The sequence below is a fragment of the Camelus ferus genome, chromosome 2, assembly GCF_009834535.1.
Source record: "Camelus ferus isolate YT-003-E chromosome 2, BCGSAC_Cfer_1.0, whole genome shotgun sequence".
Classification (NCBI taxonomy): domain Eukaryota; kingdom Metazoa; phylum Chordata; class Mammalia; order Artiodactyla; family Camelidae; genus Camelus; species Camelus ferus.
Window position 1 is genome coordinate 91494281 of NC_045697.1, and position 12921 is coordinate 91507201.

Below are 12921 nucleotides of genomic sequence, written 5' to 3' on the forward strand. Positions count from 1 at the left end.
GGTTTCTCTTTGGCATATCTGAACTGCCAACATCACTACTCTTGTGCTTTGGGGCCACTATTAAATAAGGGTTACTTGGACACAAGCCTGCAATATCCTGGAGTGTCAATCTGATAACGGAGACACTACTAAGTGATGGGGTACAGCGGGATACAGTGGACAAAGAAGATAATTCACAACTGGGTAGGACAAAGCAGGACAGTGTGAGATTTTATCACACAGGACTACTAAGTGGACACACATTACTGCATGGTTGAAGAATATAAAATATAATTTTCTAAATAATGACTGTCAAGAAAAGTCAAGAAAACAGTTGTGCCCCAAAAGATCAATTGCAAAATACACAAGTAGAAAACCCACATAAATCAGTTCAGCTCTGTCTTTCCAATGAAGTACAATTTCATTAACTGACTTAATGGCTCAAAGTCGTTTTTAAGAACACCTGCCATGTGTCTAGCACTGTGTTAGATGATGGCATGATAAAAATGGCTACATTATGATCCATACCTTTAAGGAGTTTAAAAATTAGCAAAGAGAGATTAATTTGTAAAGAATTAAGTACATTAAAGATCCTGTGACAGATATATTGCCGTCTACAGCTGAGGCACAAAGAAAGGCAAATTTGGTTCTACCCGGGAGGAAGAAACCATAAAGATTCAGAAAAAGATTTCTAGAAGATGTGACACTTGAACTGAATCTTGAAAGTTGAGAGGATATTTATCAAGAAAGGGCATTTTTAGGCAGCCTGAATAATGTGAGCAAAGGAGGGATTTATAAAATAGCATGGCTTGTTTGGGGGAACTAACAATAGTTTAGGAAATTGAGATGAAGAGTAATAAGATAGTTAAGTAGGCAGGGGTCAGGTCATAGAAGACTTCATGTCATGCTGAGTAATTTGGATTAAATCCCATAGGCATTTTGTAGACACTGAAGGAGACTGACATGATCAGGTTTTATTTTAGAAAGATCATTTTGATGACAGTAAAAAGGAAGATGGGGGAGGGGTAAGCCAATTTGGAAGTTACTGGAGTAGCTCAGATGTGATGATGCAAAGGCAATGAGAATATAATGAATGATGCAGAAGTGAAGGATCTGAGAGACACTTAGAAGGTAGAGTTGGGCCAGAAAGGATTCAGGACGCATCCTAGTTTTCTGAAGCAGAAACTGGGTGGTACCATTTAGAAATACAAAGAGAAGATTCGGGAGAGATGGTAACAAGCTTAGTTTAGTGCCTCTGACCTATCTGGGTAGAGATAACCCGGGGAAACCTCAAACTACAAAAATTTAATGGGATCTCACCTTTAGAGATTGTTAAAGCCACAAAAGTATACATGAGATGAAACAGGTCCAATTTCAGCGATTCTGAGGCTATCATATCATATGTAAACTTATTAAAGATTGTTCCCACACTCAAAGCATACAGGTATATTAAGTGCTCAATAAATACAAAATAGATTGACAAATTACAGTTTCTTATATGAAGGTAGTATCTATGTCTGCTAATGAAATCATTCCTTAGTGGTTTAATTTTTTAAAATAAATATTCTAATACTGTCACTTTGTTGAGAGGATAATATGGACCCCTATGCAAATACTTTAGAACCAGTCTTTACAATACAACCTTTTACGAAGATAACATTAATTATTCCTGAAAGATATACACAAATGAAAATCTTTCAAAGACTTTACAAGGCAAATATGAAATCTGAGCATATATGGCTTGAAAAATAATTATTTCCATAATGCAGCATATAAACAACTATATATGACAAAAAAGTTACCTACAGAGAAATAGAATAAAATCTCAGTTAGAATGAATAAATGCTCAGTATATCCACAAGAAGAGTAAAAATCTGGTGGAATGAGTCAGAGAAATCTTCCTCAAGAAGACAAGCTTTAAGCAGATTTATAAAGTTACAGTTTTTCTAAGAAACAGAATAATGATCAAAGGCAAAAAGGAAGAAAACAAAAGTTCTTCTGTGAGAAACAGCACAACGACTATTGTTCGGGGAGGGGTATAGCTCAAGTTGTAGAGAGCATGCTTAGCATGCACAAGGTCCTGGGTTCAATCTATGGTACCTCTTCTAAAAAATAAATAAACCTAATTATCTCCCTACCCCCACCAAAATAAAATAATACAAATTAAAAAAGACAAAAAAATGACTACTGTATATAATTTGAGGATTAGGAAGGATCAGGTGAATGGAAGTTCTTAGAAACTAGGCTAAAGAGTTTTACCTGCTACGATAAAGTATCACCAGAAACTCTTAAAAAGGAAAACGATAAAAGCTTTAATTACAAGTTCACACGATTCTCATTTTTTTGGGAACCATAACATCAGACAACAAATGAAACTAATATGTTTTCAGTATAAGTACAAACTTAAACAAATCTAGTGTTTAAAGAGATTCTAATTTAGTTATTCTTGGCATGGTTATACAGGGCATCTCAAAACCCAAATTCTGGTAATATCAATATGCCCATCATTCAGAATCTGTCAAACTTGAAAGCAACACCCTTTTCCCTAAAAGAAGCATCTGCTTATCCTTATGTTCTTTCAAATCTGTGGCAGGAAAAGCAAGCAGTTTTATGTATACAACTCTGAACTGCTTAGTGTTAAGCTATGGAATACTGTCAGTAAATATTATGGCAAAGTTGCTCATGGACAATTAAACACTTCAGATACTTCAGGCTTTAGAAAACCACAACTAGTTTTTATTAATCTCTAATCTCAGTTTATAATCTTTAAGCCCAAATGTCCAAAAGCCAAATGAAACTTTCACACAGATGACAAAAAATGATGTATTCATGCATCATCCTTTAACAATAAACTCTCATTCTTGACTTCCTTACTGCTGTGAACATTGTCAGAGAGTCAGGTTTAGAAACTCACTAGATTAGCAATCACAAGATGCAAGTTCTACTCTGGCTCCTCTATGAATCTGCTGTGCAACCCTGGACAATTTCTGAGCCTTTGGTTCAGTTTGGTTTCTTCCATAAACTTATGAAACTGAACTAAGAGGATCATAAGATACCTTTAGCAATAAAATTCCATGATTCTTCCCCTGTCCTTTAGACCAGTATCACCAGGTTCTGCCCATTTTCCCTATAGTCTTTTCTTTGCCCAATAGTCCATGAATTTTTATTTTTATCAATACTTAGTTCATGTATCAACAGTAATGTATTATCAGTTACATACATTGCATATGTCTTCTCCCAGACTGTGGGTTGCCTTTTCATCTGATATATTAATTTTTATAACAGAAGTTTTACATTTTAACATACTCAAATATATGAATCTTTTCCTTTTGGGCTTGTATTTAAATTCTGATTAAGAAGTACTTCCCTAGCAAAATACTGAAAGGAGAGTATTTTAAAATCTGTAAAGTTTTGATTTTTTCATTTACTTATTTAATCCATAAAACCATGTAAATGCCTAAATGTGAAAAGCAGGCTTTTTCCCCATAGACAGCTACAATTCCTAACATGATTGTTTCCCTACTGATTTATGCTGCTACCACCTCTGTCACATACTGAACTTCTGCTCTATTCTGCCAAACTCAAATTCCTGTAAACAACACAGCATTTTATTCTACAGAATGGTTTTGGTATATGACACCTCACCATTTCATGCTAGGGTAAGTTTTTCAAGTTGCATTTTCTCTTCTTTTTCTCTCTCTCACACACACACATGCATGCATGCACACACACACACACACACACACACACACACACACTACAGGGGTTTTAATACAAACTATATTAATTCTAAAGATTTGGGAAGTCTTATTCTCATTAGAGAATTTAATCATCCCAACCAACTAAATTTTCCATTTACTTCATCTGTATATCTTCTGTTTCTTTGCTGAGACTTCCCATTTCTCTGCTGGGAATGTCTATTTTTTCATTTGTTTCAAGCTTGTTCATAATTTCTCATTAAAGTATTTTTCTGATGACTGTTTAAAATTTTTGTCACACAATTTTAACATTTCTGTCATCTAAGTGTTGGTTCTACTGTCTTTTTCATTCAAATTGAGATTTTTTCTGATTCTTGGCATGAATGACTTTTGTAGAAACCTAGATTTTTGGGGTATCATGTTATGAGATTCTAGTATTATTTTAACTTATTTTAGCTTATTTCCTCTGGTACCTTTCTTTTGGTGGAATAAGGGGCTGTCTTTTACTGCCAAGCAGGGGTCCAGATTCTACCAGGCTTTTCTGGCATGGGTACAGGTGGTCCATAGTTTTTTTCTGTGGTACTTGGCTGAGGTAGAGAGGTTATACTTCAGAAGCTTTTATCATACTTGGCTGCTCCTTTTCTGGTCCTTCGGCTAGAGGGAGAAAGTCTTTGTTGGGGTGATGTCTATTTTGGTCTGAGCCTCGTTGGTGTTATCACAATGCCAGCTTCTTCAGTTCCAAGTCTGGGATATATGAGTCAAAAACAGAACTCAAACCAAAAAAACCCAGGGAACTGACCATAGTGCCATTCCTTGGCTCCTGAGGCACCTAGCCAATCTGCTTTCTTCTCTACACCTTTCAGTCTTCTTATGTTTGTTTTGTATATATGTCCTGTGGTTCTAGTTGTACTTAGCAGGAGGAATAGAAAAAAACACTGCACCATCTTCCACTACTGCTCTTTAATAAAAATGTTCACTATAATTTAAAACCTAGTTAAACCTTGTCCTTCTTTAGTTAATAAGGTTATTATTGCTAATATTGTTCAGAACATGTACACTCATATACTACTTTGGCTATTTAACTAATTCCAGCTTGAACACTAAGTACTTGTGCTAAATATGGCATCTGTCGATGCCATAAAAGTCATTGTGCAAAGGACATGGATACAGGCAGAAAGAAAGGATTGTCATCATTTTTGAAAACTACAACAGTTCATGTAAGTGTGAATCTGTTTCTGGCCTCTCTAATCTGCTAAGTTTATCTATCCTCATGTCAATACTACGATCTTTTGATTTTTCAGTTAAGTCATAATAACCTGGTACAGGAAGTCCACCCAGGTTGTTTTCCTCTTCAAAAATGTTTATCTATTTATCTTTTGTATATCCATATAAATTTTAGAATCAGCTTTTCAAATTCTATAAAAATTCTCCTGGGTTTTTGACTGGAATTGGATTGAACGTAGTGATCATTTTAAGCTGCACAAATCATTTTAAGTGCACAAATATGCTTCTTCATTTCCAGAGTTATGGGAATTACCTAGGTATCTTTTTCTTACTGATTTTAAACTTAATAGCCCTGTCCTAAGAAACTGTGGTCTATGTTAAATCAAACCTAAGAAAATTGTGAAGAATTACCTTTTACCACCCAAAATGAGTTCAATTTTTTAATGTTTTATATAGATATGAAAAGAAAGCAAATTATGCAGTACTTTTGTAAACGTCAAAACAACCTCTGTAGTGGGTTGAATACTGTCCCCCCAAAATTCAGGTCCATCTGGAACCTAATTTGGAAACAGGCTCTCTGTAGATATCGTTAAGGTAAGTGTCTGAAGAGGAAATCATCCTGAACCAGGGCAGGCTCTAAATCCTCTGACTGGTGCACCTACAAGAAGAGAGGATACACAAAGAAATAGAGAGAACAAGGCTATGTGAAAAGGAAGGTAGACTGAGATTGGAATTATGTTGTCATAAGCCAAGAATACCCAAGGCCAACAGCAGCTGGAAGAGGCAAGGAAAGACTCTTCCCTAGAACCTTCAGAGGGAGCATGGCCCTCCTAACACCTTGATTTCAAACTTCCAGCCACCAGAACTGACAGGATAAATTTCTGTTGTATGCCACCAAGTTTGTGGTAATGTTATGGCAGCCCTAGGAAACAAATACACCTCCATGTCGCTAAATTCAATGGTCAATTCTTAGAACTCATCCTATTTTACCTACCAAAAGCACCTGACTCAGCAATCACTCCTTCTTTCTGATATACTTCCTTCACTTGGTTTTTCAGGACACCATACTTCCTGGTATTCCTCCTATGTCACTCATCTTTTCTCAGCCTCTTTTGTTGATTCCTTCTCTTTTCCCTTACTTCTTAATATTTGAGTGTCCCAGACCGCGGTCAAAGATTCTCCTTTTCTATTGATAATCATTTATTACAGTTTCATGACTTTAAACACAACTGTATATTGATCATCAAAAACGTTTATCTTTAGTCCAGATTTCTTAACTGAAGTGTTTGTCAATCATTATCATCACAAGGATTTCCAGTACTAACTGTAAACTCAGCATGGCCCAAACTGGCCCCTTCCTCACCAAATCTGACCACCTGTATACATAGATTTCTCAGTCCACGACGATACAATTCTTCCAGCTGCTTGTGGAAAAAACTTAGGGTCATCCTTGATGCCTCAGTATCTCTCTATTGTATCCATTCAATCTATCAGAAAATCTTCTTGAATCCACCATAAAAAACATTAAAAACATATCCAGAATCTAACCACATCTCACTAACTCCTACTGCTACCACCACAGTTCTAGTCAACATGATTTTTTGCCTGGATTACTGTAACACCTCCTTACTGATCTCCTTGCTTCCATTCTTTTTTTGGGGCCTCTCTACAGTCTGTTTCCAATGTGGCAGTCACAGTGATCAGTCCTATTAAAATATAAGTCAGATTATGTCAATCTCCTATTAAAAGTCATTCTTATTTTATCCATAGTTAAAAAAAAAACAAAACAAAGTCCTCATGATGGCCTACAAGGCCCCATATTACCTTGTCTCACACCCTCTGGAACATTTCTGATCTTATCTCCTACAACTCTCCTCTCTGTTTACTGTGTTCCAGATATACTAGTATGAGAAATGGTGAAAATGGCCAAGAAATTCTTCCCCCTCTACATCCACATCTTTGCAACATGATGTTGAAAATCTTCCCATGAAGAGGGGTATTCCTTTCCCTATCCTGTGAATTTGGGTTAACTAGGTGACTTGCTTTTCTATGAGTAATTACCAAAAATGATTCAAGAGAGGCTTGAAAATTATCTGTACACTGGGATTTGCACTCTTGCTCTTCTTGCAAATTGTGCCATGACCAAGTAAAGAAGTAAGATTTGCCCTGTTGATCTGGTGAAGAAACTGCCAGTTGTCAGACTGTTTTATCATCCACTGCCAACTACAAGACCTTTCTGCTAGCAGACAAACCAGCTGGCTAGATACAAATAGGCAAGTTCAGCAGACACGCAGCAGGCCCAGACCAGAAACCTGCTCTATTGTCTCCCAAATCATAATTTACTTAAGTTATTATTTTGAGCCACCAAGTTTTACAATGGTTTGTTACTTAGCAATAGATAAGAGACATCTAGCTTCCTTGCTGTTCCTCAAGCACATTTCTACCTTTGAAATGGCAAGTTCTTTACTTGGAACACTCTCCATGTATTGCATGGATAATCTGTTCACATCCTTCAAGTCTTTGTTCAAATCTCAACCTCTCAGTGAGGCCTACTCTGAATACTCTATTAAAACTCCAATCCCAGCATTTCCCCCAACACTCCAGATCTCTCATCCTGATCTTATTTTGTTTTGTTTTTCTCTAGCACTTCATGCTTTAGCAGTTTATGTTTAGTGTCTAGCATTTTTATCATAAAACAATTTTTAAAGGAAGTTGAAAAAATGTATAACAAAACATTCAACCAAGTTGGCCTTTCTTTTAACTGTCCTAAATTAGATAAATTTCATTTTAATTTCTCTAACAGTACTAAATTTTTATTTAATAATAATAAACAACAATAATAACTAAGACTAACTTAGGGCTAACTATCATGCATTTACTGTTCTAATTGTAATGCTCAATGAATAGAGAGCCTATAAAAAAGATACTAAATATTCTACTAAAGATGGAAAAGGAATAACTGGAGAGTGAATAAGAATTTAACTAATAAATATAATACATCCGTATAATAGTATACTACATAACATTAAGGTTGAAATATTGATATGATGTTTATATTATCAATAAGTAAAAAAAAAAGTAGGCTATTAGTGTGTATATCATACTTCTTTTTTACTAAAATACTTAAATACACAAACCTAAGTTATACATTTAAAAAGTTAGTAATAGTTAACTCTAAATAATGGAATTACAAGATTTTTATTTTCCACTTGAATTGTATAATAAAGAATTTGTCTGGTCTCTGTCTAAGTTTCTGGGATGGAATTTCTGGAGTAATAGCAATAACTTTGTTATTCATAGTAGGCTCTTGGGACTATACCTAAGTTTATGCTAATTAAATGACTCAATAGTAGGCCCCTAGATAGTTTCAGGATGTGAGCAGGTTGGCTGGAAAGGCCAACTATGTAATTACAGGGTTGGAACTTTGAGCCATGTCATATAGGCCCAACTTCCTGACTCTCAGGGAGGAGAAGAGGTCTGGAGATTAAGTTCAAACAAGTGATCAATGATTCATTCAATCAGTCATATAACACTTAAAATTCAAAAGAGTTTTGTCCTATGATGTAGACATTATAAATTTAATTTAATTGTAACACCAATTTATTTACATTTAGTATAAATCATATGTATATAATAAAATCCCAATAAAAATTCAGGACACCAAGTCTTAGCTGATCTTCCTGGTTGGTGAATACACTGATGTGCAAGAGGGTGACACACCCTGATTCCATGGGTAGAGGACATAGAAGCTCTGCTTTTGGGACCTTTCTAGATTTCACCCAATAAGTCTCTTCTTCTGGCTGGTTCTGATTTATGTCCTTTGTAATAAAGTTTTAATCCTAAGTGCGGTGCTTTCCTTACTTTTCTAAGCCATTTTAGAGAACTATCGAGCCTGGGAGGTTAGTGGGAACACTCAGATTTATAGTCAACTGGTCACAAGTACAGGTGGCCTGGGAGCCCTGAACTCGTGACTGGTGTCTGTGTGGGTGTAGTCATGTTGGGGATTGTGCTTTTAACCTGTGGAATCTGTATTAACTTACTGCCAGAACTGTACTGCAATTTGATATACTGTCATACTATCTAAAGATTTTTTTATAATGGATGTACATTACTTTCATAATTTAAAAAACTACTTTCACTTCGAAAAAAGAGTAATAAGATCTTGCAATTAAATAAATCACTGCTATTTTAACTGTAAAATCAGTTACATCAAAAGAAATAATAGGACCAAATAAGAGCCCACAAGTAAAAATGTCTGAGGAAAAGAAGGTAAATTTGTTAAATTAAATTTAAAAGTTCATGAAGGTAATAAAATTAAAATATTTTTAAATGGCATATAAGATTTTGTAAAATAAGTGTTTCTTAAAAAAATAAGGTATTATTTGGCAGGGCAAAATCATGATGGTAGGAAAAACAAAATGAATAGCAAGATTCCTTTAATAAACAGTAACCTACATTTCTTATAAAATATAAATTTCCAATACAATTTAAAGATATTTCTATATGACAGCATCACAGCACAAAATCTTATGACTACACTTCTGAATTTAAAGTATTGTAACTAAGGGGAATGAAAAGTGAAAAGTTCTTTGGTCATTTAGGGTTTTTTCAGTAAAGTCGATTAATGCAATGATTATTAAACCACTGGACCATAATATACATATGGTATTAAGCTGTCTGATTTTTAAAAACCTCTTATTGGCTGCCTTCTCCTCCCCTTCCCTGCTTCACTTCCCCACTCCTCCACTGGTGCTCCCTGGTATTACCTCTAAGTAAACTGACGCACTTTGGGACTTTTAGGGTCTGCTTATGGGGGAATCCAAAAAGAAATATGTGTAGAAAAACTTAAAGAGAACTGATTTTCTTCCACAAACACTGGTTTTGCCATCATGGAACATCCCTTCATATATATATATTATATTTGCCTCCTAACAGTCTTGATTTCAGTCTCTTCTTGTCCCCAAAGAACATACATACAAAAAGCTATTGACAGAAGATTAAAAGGGAGGGGAAAAAAAACTCAAGGGAAAAATTTTGACATCATCACTTTCTTTGAAGAAAAATAATTATTAATAAATTAACAAAAATCATTTCTGAAAATACCTAAGTTGTTTTCGGAGTTGCTCGATTTCCACATTTTGTTCAGTTACTGTTTTCAGAAAGTGTTGATTAGTCTGCCACAAGAAAAAAAAACATACAGTATTAGAACATTTAAAACTACATCTTTGAACGCTAACTACAGGAGTATACAAGTAGAAGAAAATAAAATGAAGTCATGATGATTATTAGATTTTTCGATGGTAAAATATAACCCTGGCCACCTTTCCCTGCCTTTACTACTTCAGTAGGTGCCTGCTTCCCTTCAAACCACCTGCATCCTCACTTCTGTGACTTCTGGCTTTCTCTGGCTTTCTGAGCCGCCTTTGTTCACCTAACTATGCAGAAGGCTATAGGTGTTGTAGACTTCATGTTCCCAGTCTGTTCTGGAAGAGCTCAATAACAAAGATTGAAGGGAACTGGTGTGTAAAAATCCCTAACTCCCATGCCCCATGGTGGAATATCTCTGAGCCCTGTGTTCTAAACTGGGTTCCAGAGTTCATCAGTGGGATTAACTTTCAGTTACCCACAGTGTTAATTTGCTCGATTGTTAAAAGTCCTTTATTGGCTGCCTTATCTTCCCTTCCCAGTCTCATTTCTCCACTCCCCTACTGGTACTTCCTGGTATTATCTCCTAAATAAGTGACATGCTTTGGAACTCCTTTCCCAGAGTCTACTAATGCTAAAGAAAGATGTGAAGCATTCTTCTAAGTGTAGAAAAAAATTATCATGATGGTACAAATTCCTCATCCTTACCTATATGCCTTATAGGCAAAGTCACATAAATTATACTTACCTCCTAACTGATAGTCTTGATTTCAGTCTCTTTCCATTCTAACAAATCATACATACCTCTCCAACCAAACTCCCTGAGGCAGTTTTCATTGTGCTTTTCTCACACCCTACCCAATTTCACTGACTTCACATTTTTAATACACTTTGGTATTTCCCTCTACCTGGGATGTCATCATTCTGCCAGCAGTCAGCCCTGCATATACTGAGTGATTCATTGACTCTAAGGTAGAATTAATTGTTTAGTTTTTGCATTTTGATAAAACTTTACATATACTTTTACAATGCACACTGCCCTTAAGTACTATAGTTAAAGTTTATGTATTCCTGGCTATAATATGAGCCTCTTTTTGAAGACTAGCTTCACCTAGAACTCCCAGCATCTAACACATGATTTAGTACATTCTAAGTACTATACTTTTAAGGAATTAATGAACAAATGCCTTTACTGAGACATGAAAGAGAGTCTGAGAACTGAATCTTTATCTTGGGAAGTAGATTGTTCCAGACAAGAATTTAGTATTTAATTCATAGACCACAATTTAAAAGACCAACTATAGTACACACAGAAAGATGGCCAGACTAATGAGAGGTAAGTAAATTATACCACACCAGAAAAGTTAAAAACAAAACACTGGGTGTAACACCGGGCATGAGTCATGAAAGACATAATGGGTATATGCAAATAACTGAAGGATTGACTTGAAAAAGAAATGAGCTTGTTGTATGTTACACCAAAAGATAAAATTATGTATCAGTGGGAGGAAATCTAGTAAGAGATTTTAGCTTTCTAATAATCAGAGTTCAAAGAAACAGGCTCTTAGTGGAAATGACAGTATGTCTTACAGAGGATATTCAAAGCAAAGGCTAGAGGATCATCTGAAAAGCATTTAATAGAATTTTATATACCATTTGAGAGAACAGATGACCTTTAATATCATTTCAAATTCTCCTGTGAAGCTGTCTCAATGACCTCAGCCCAAACTGATTCAATCTCTGAATTCCTGTATAATATTTGTAATGCACCATAACATTTTATTATGTACAGTCTTGGACATAGCATAAGTAATTCTTGTGTTTCTTACTATTTGGGAGCACCTTAAAGGTAAATTATGTAAAGAGATTAGCAGAAGTATAAATTAGAATTGTGAATTCTAAGAAGCTAGTGATGGAAACAAACACATGCAACTTGCTAGCAAGTGTAGTAAGAGCTCAATAACTGCATCTGAACATGGCTTTATTTTTTATTTATGATTACAAAAAAAATTATATCAATGTTACAGAATTTGTAGATTCCTAAAGGTCCAGGGAAGTATCCCTTTACATCATCTATCTTATCACTGATTATTTCAGTTGGCATTTATCAAATAGACAGGGGCTTTGTGGATACATGCACACTTCTCTTACAACGAAAGAACCCATGGCAGTGGAAGGAAATTAAGATGAAATAAACAAATATTTTTGGGTTACTTTATGGAGATGAATAAATCTCAAGAAAAATACAATTTCAGTAAAGAGAATCTCTTGGAAATGTGAACTTATTGTATCTCTAGTAATAATAAATAAATATAAATTTGTATTTTTATTTACCATTCAGGTCAGGACATTTTACCTTCTGCATATTATTAAAGTGCACTGGTTATAAAAGATTATTTATTTGTTGTATATTCATCAATTTCTTGTACATCTGTAAGAACTTACTCATTTCTTGAGTTTATTTATGTAATCTGAAAAATTTTTAATGGACATTGTTTGATTTTTGACTCAAACTTGCTCCTATGACCACACTCTGAATGCTGAGACTTAAAAAATCTTTATAATCATTTAACTATCTCCCTTTACACTTGGTAGAGTCTTGTTTGATACCACAGTGTTCGTTACATTAAGAAAAATTCTTAAGTCTTAAAAATTTCTCTTAGCCATTTTTCTTTATTTTAACTACCAGGATAGTCTTTTATTTGTTCTTTGTAACACAATGCTTCATCCATCTTGTCACTCCTTTATCACTTTTATTGTATCCCTAGGTTATTATTCTTAGTTTTGGTCTGAAACTATGAATTCTTGTGCCTTAGAAATTTTTAATGTATTCAAGTATTCTTTCCCCATGACTTTCATCAGAATGGTTTTGGGT

General features: G+C 34.9%; 1 protein-coding gene across 12 annotated transcripts in view; it reads right to left on the reverse strand.

Moving 5' to 3' along the window:
• SCLT1 (sodium channel and clathrin linker 1) overlaps positions 1 to 12921 on the reverse strand; it is a 168631-nt gene that overhangs the window by 110908 nt on the left and 44802 nt on the right. For all 12 annotated transcript variants that reach the window (XR_004313715.1, XR_004313714.1, XR_004313717.1 and 9 more), the window contains one exon: positions 10005 to 10075. Coding sequence is in view for 6 of the 12 variants with exons in the window: in XM_032463381.1 (XP_032319272.1) it covers positions 10005 to 10075 (71 nt within the window). In the remaining 6 variants the exon portion in view is untranslated. The remainder of the gene's footprint in view (positions 1 to 10004; positions 10076 to 12921) is intronic.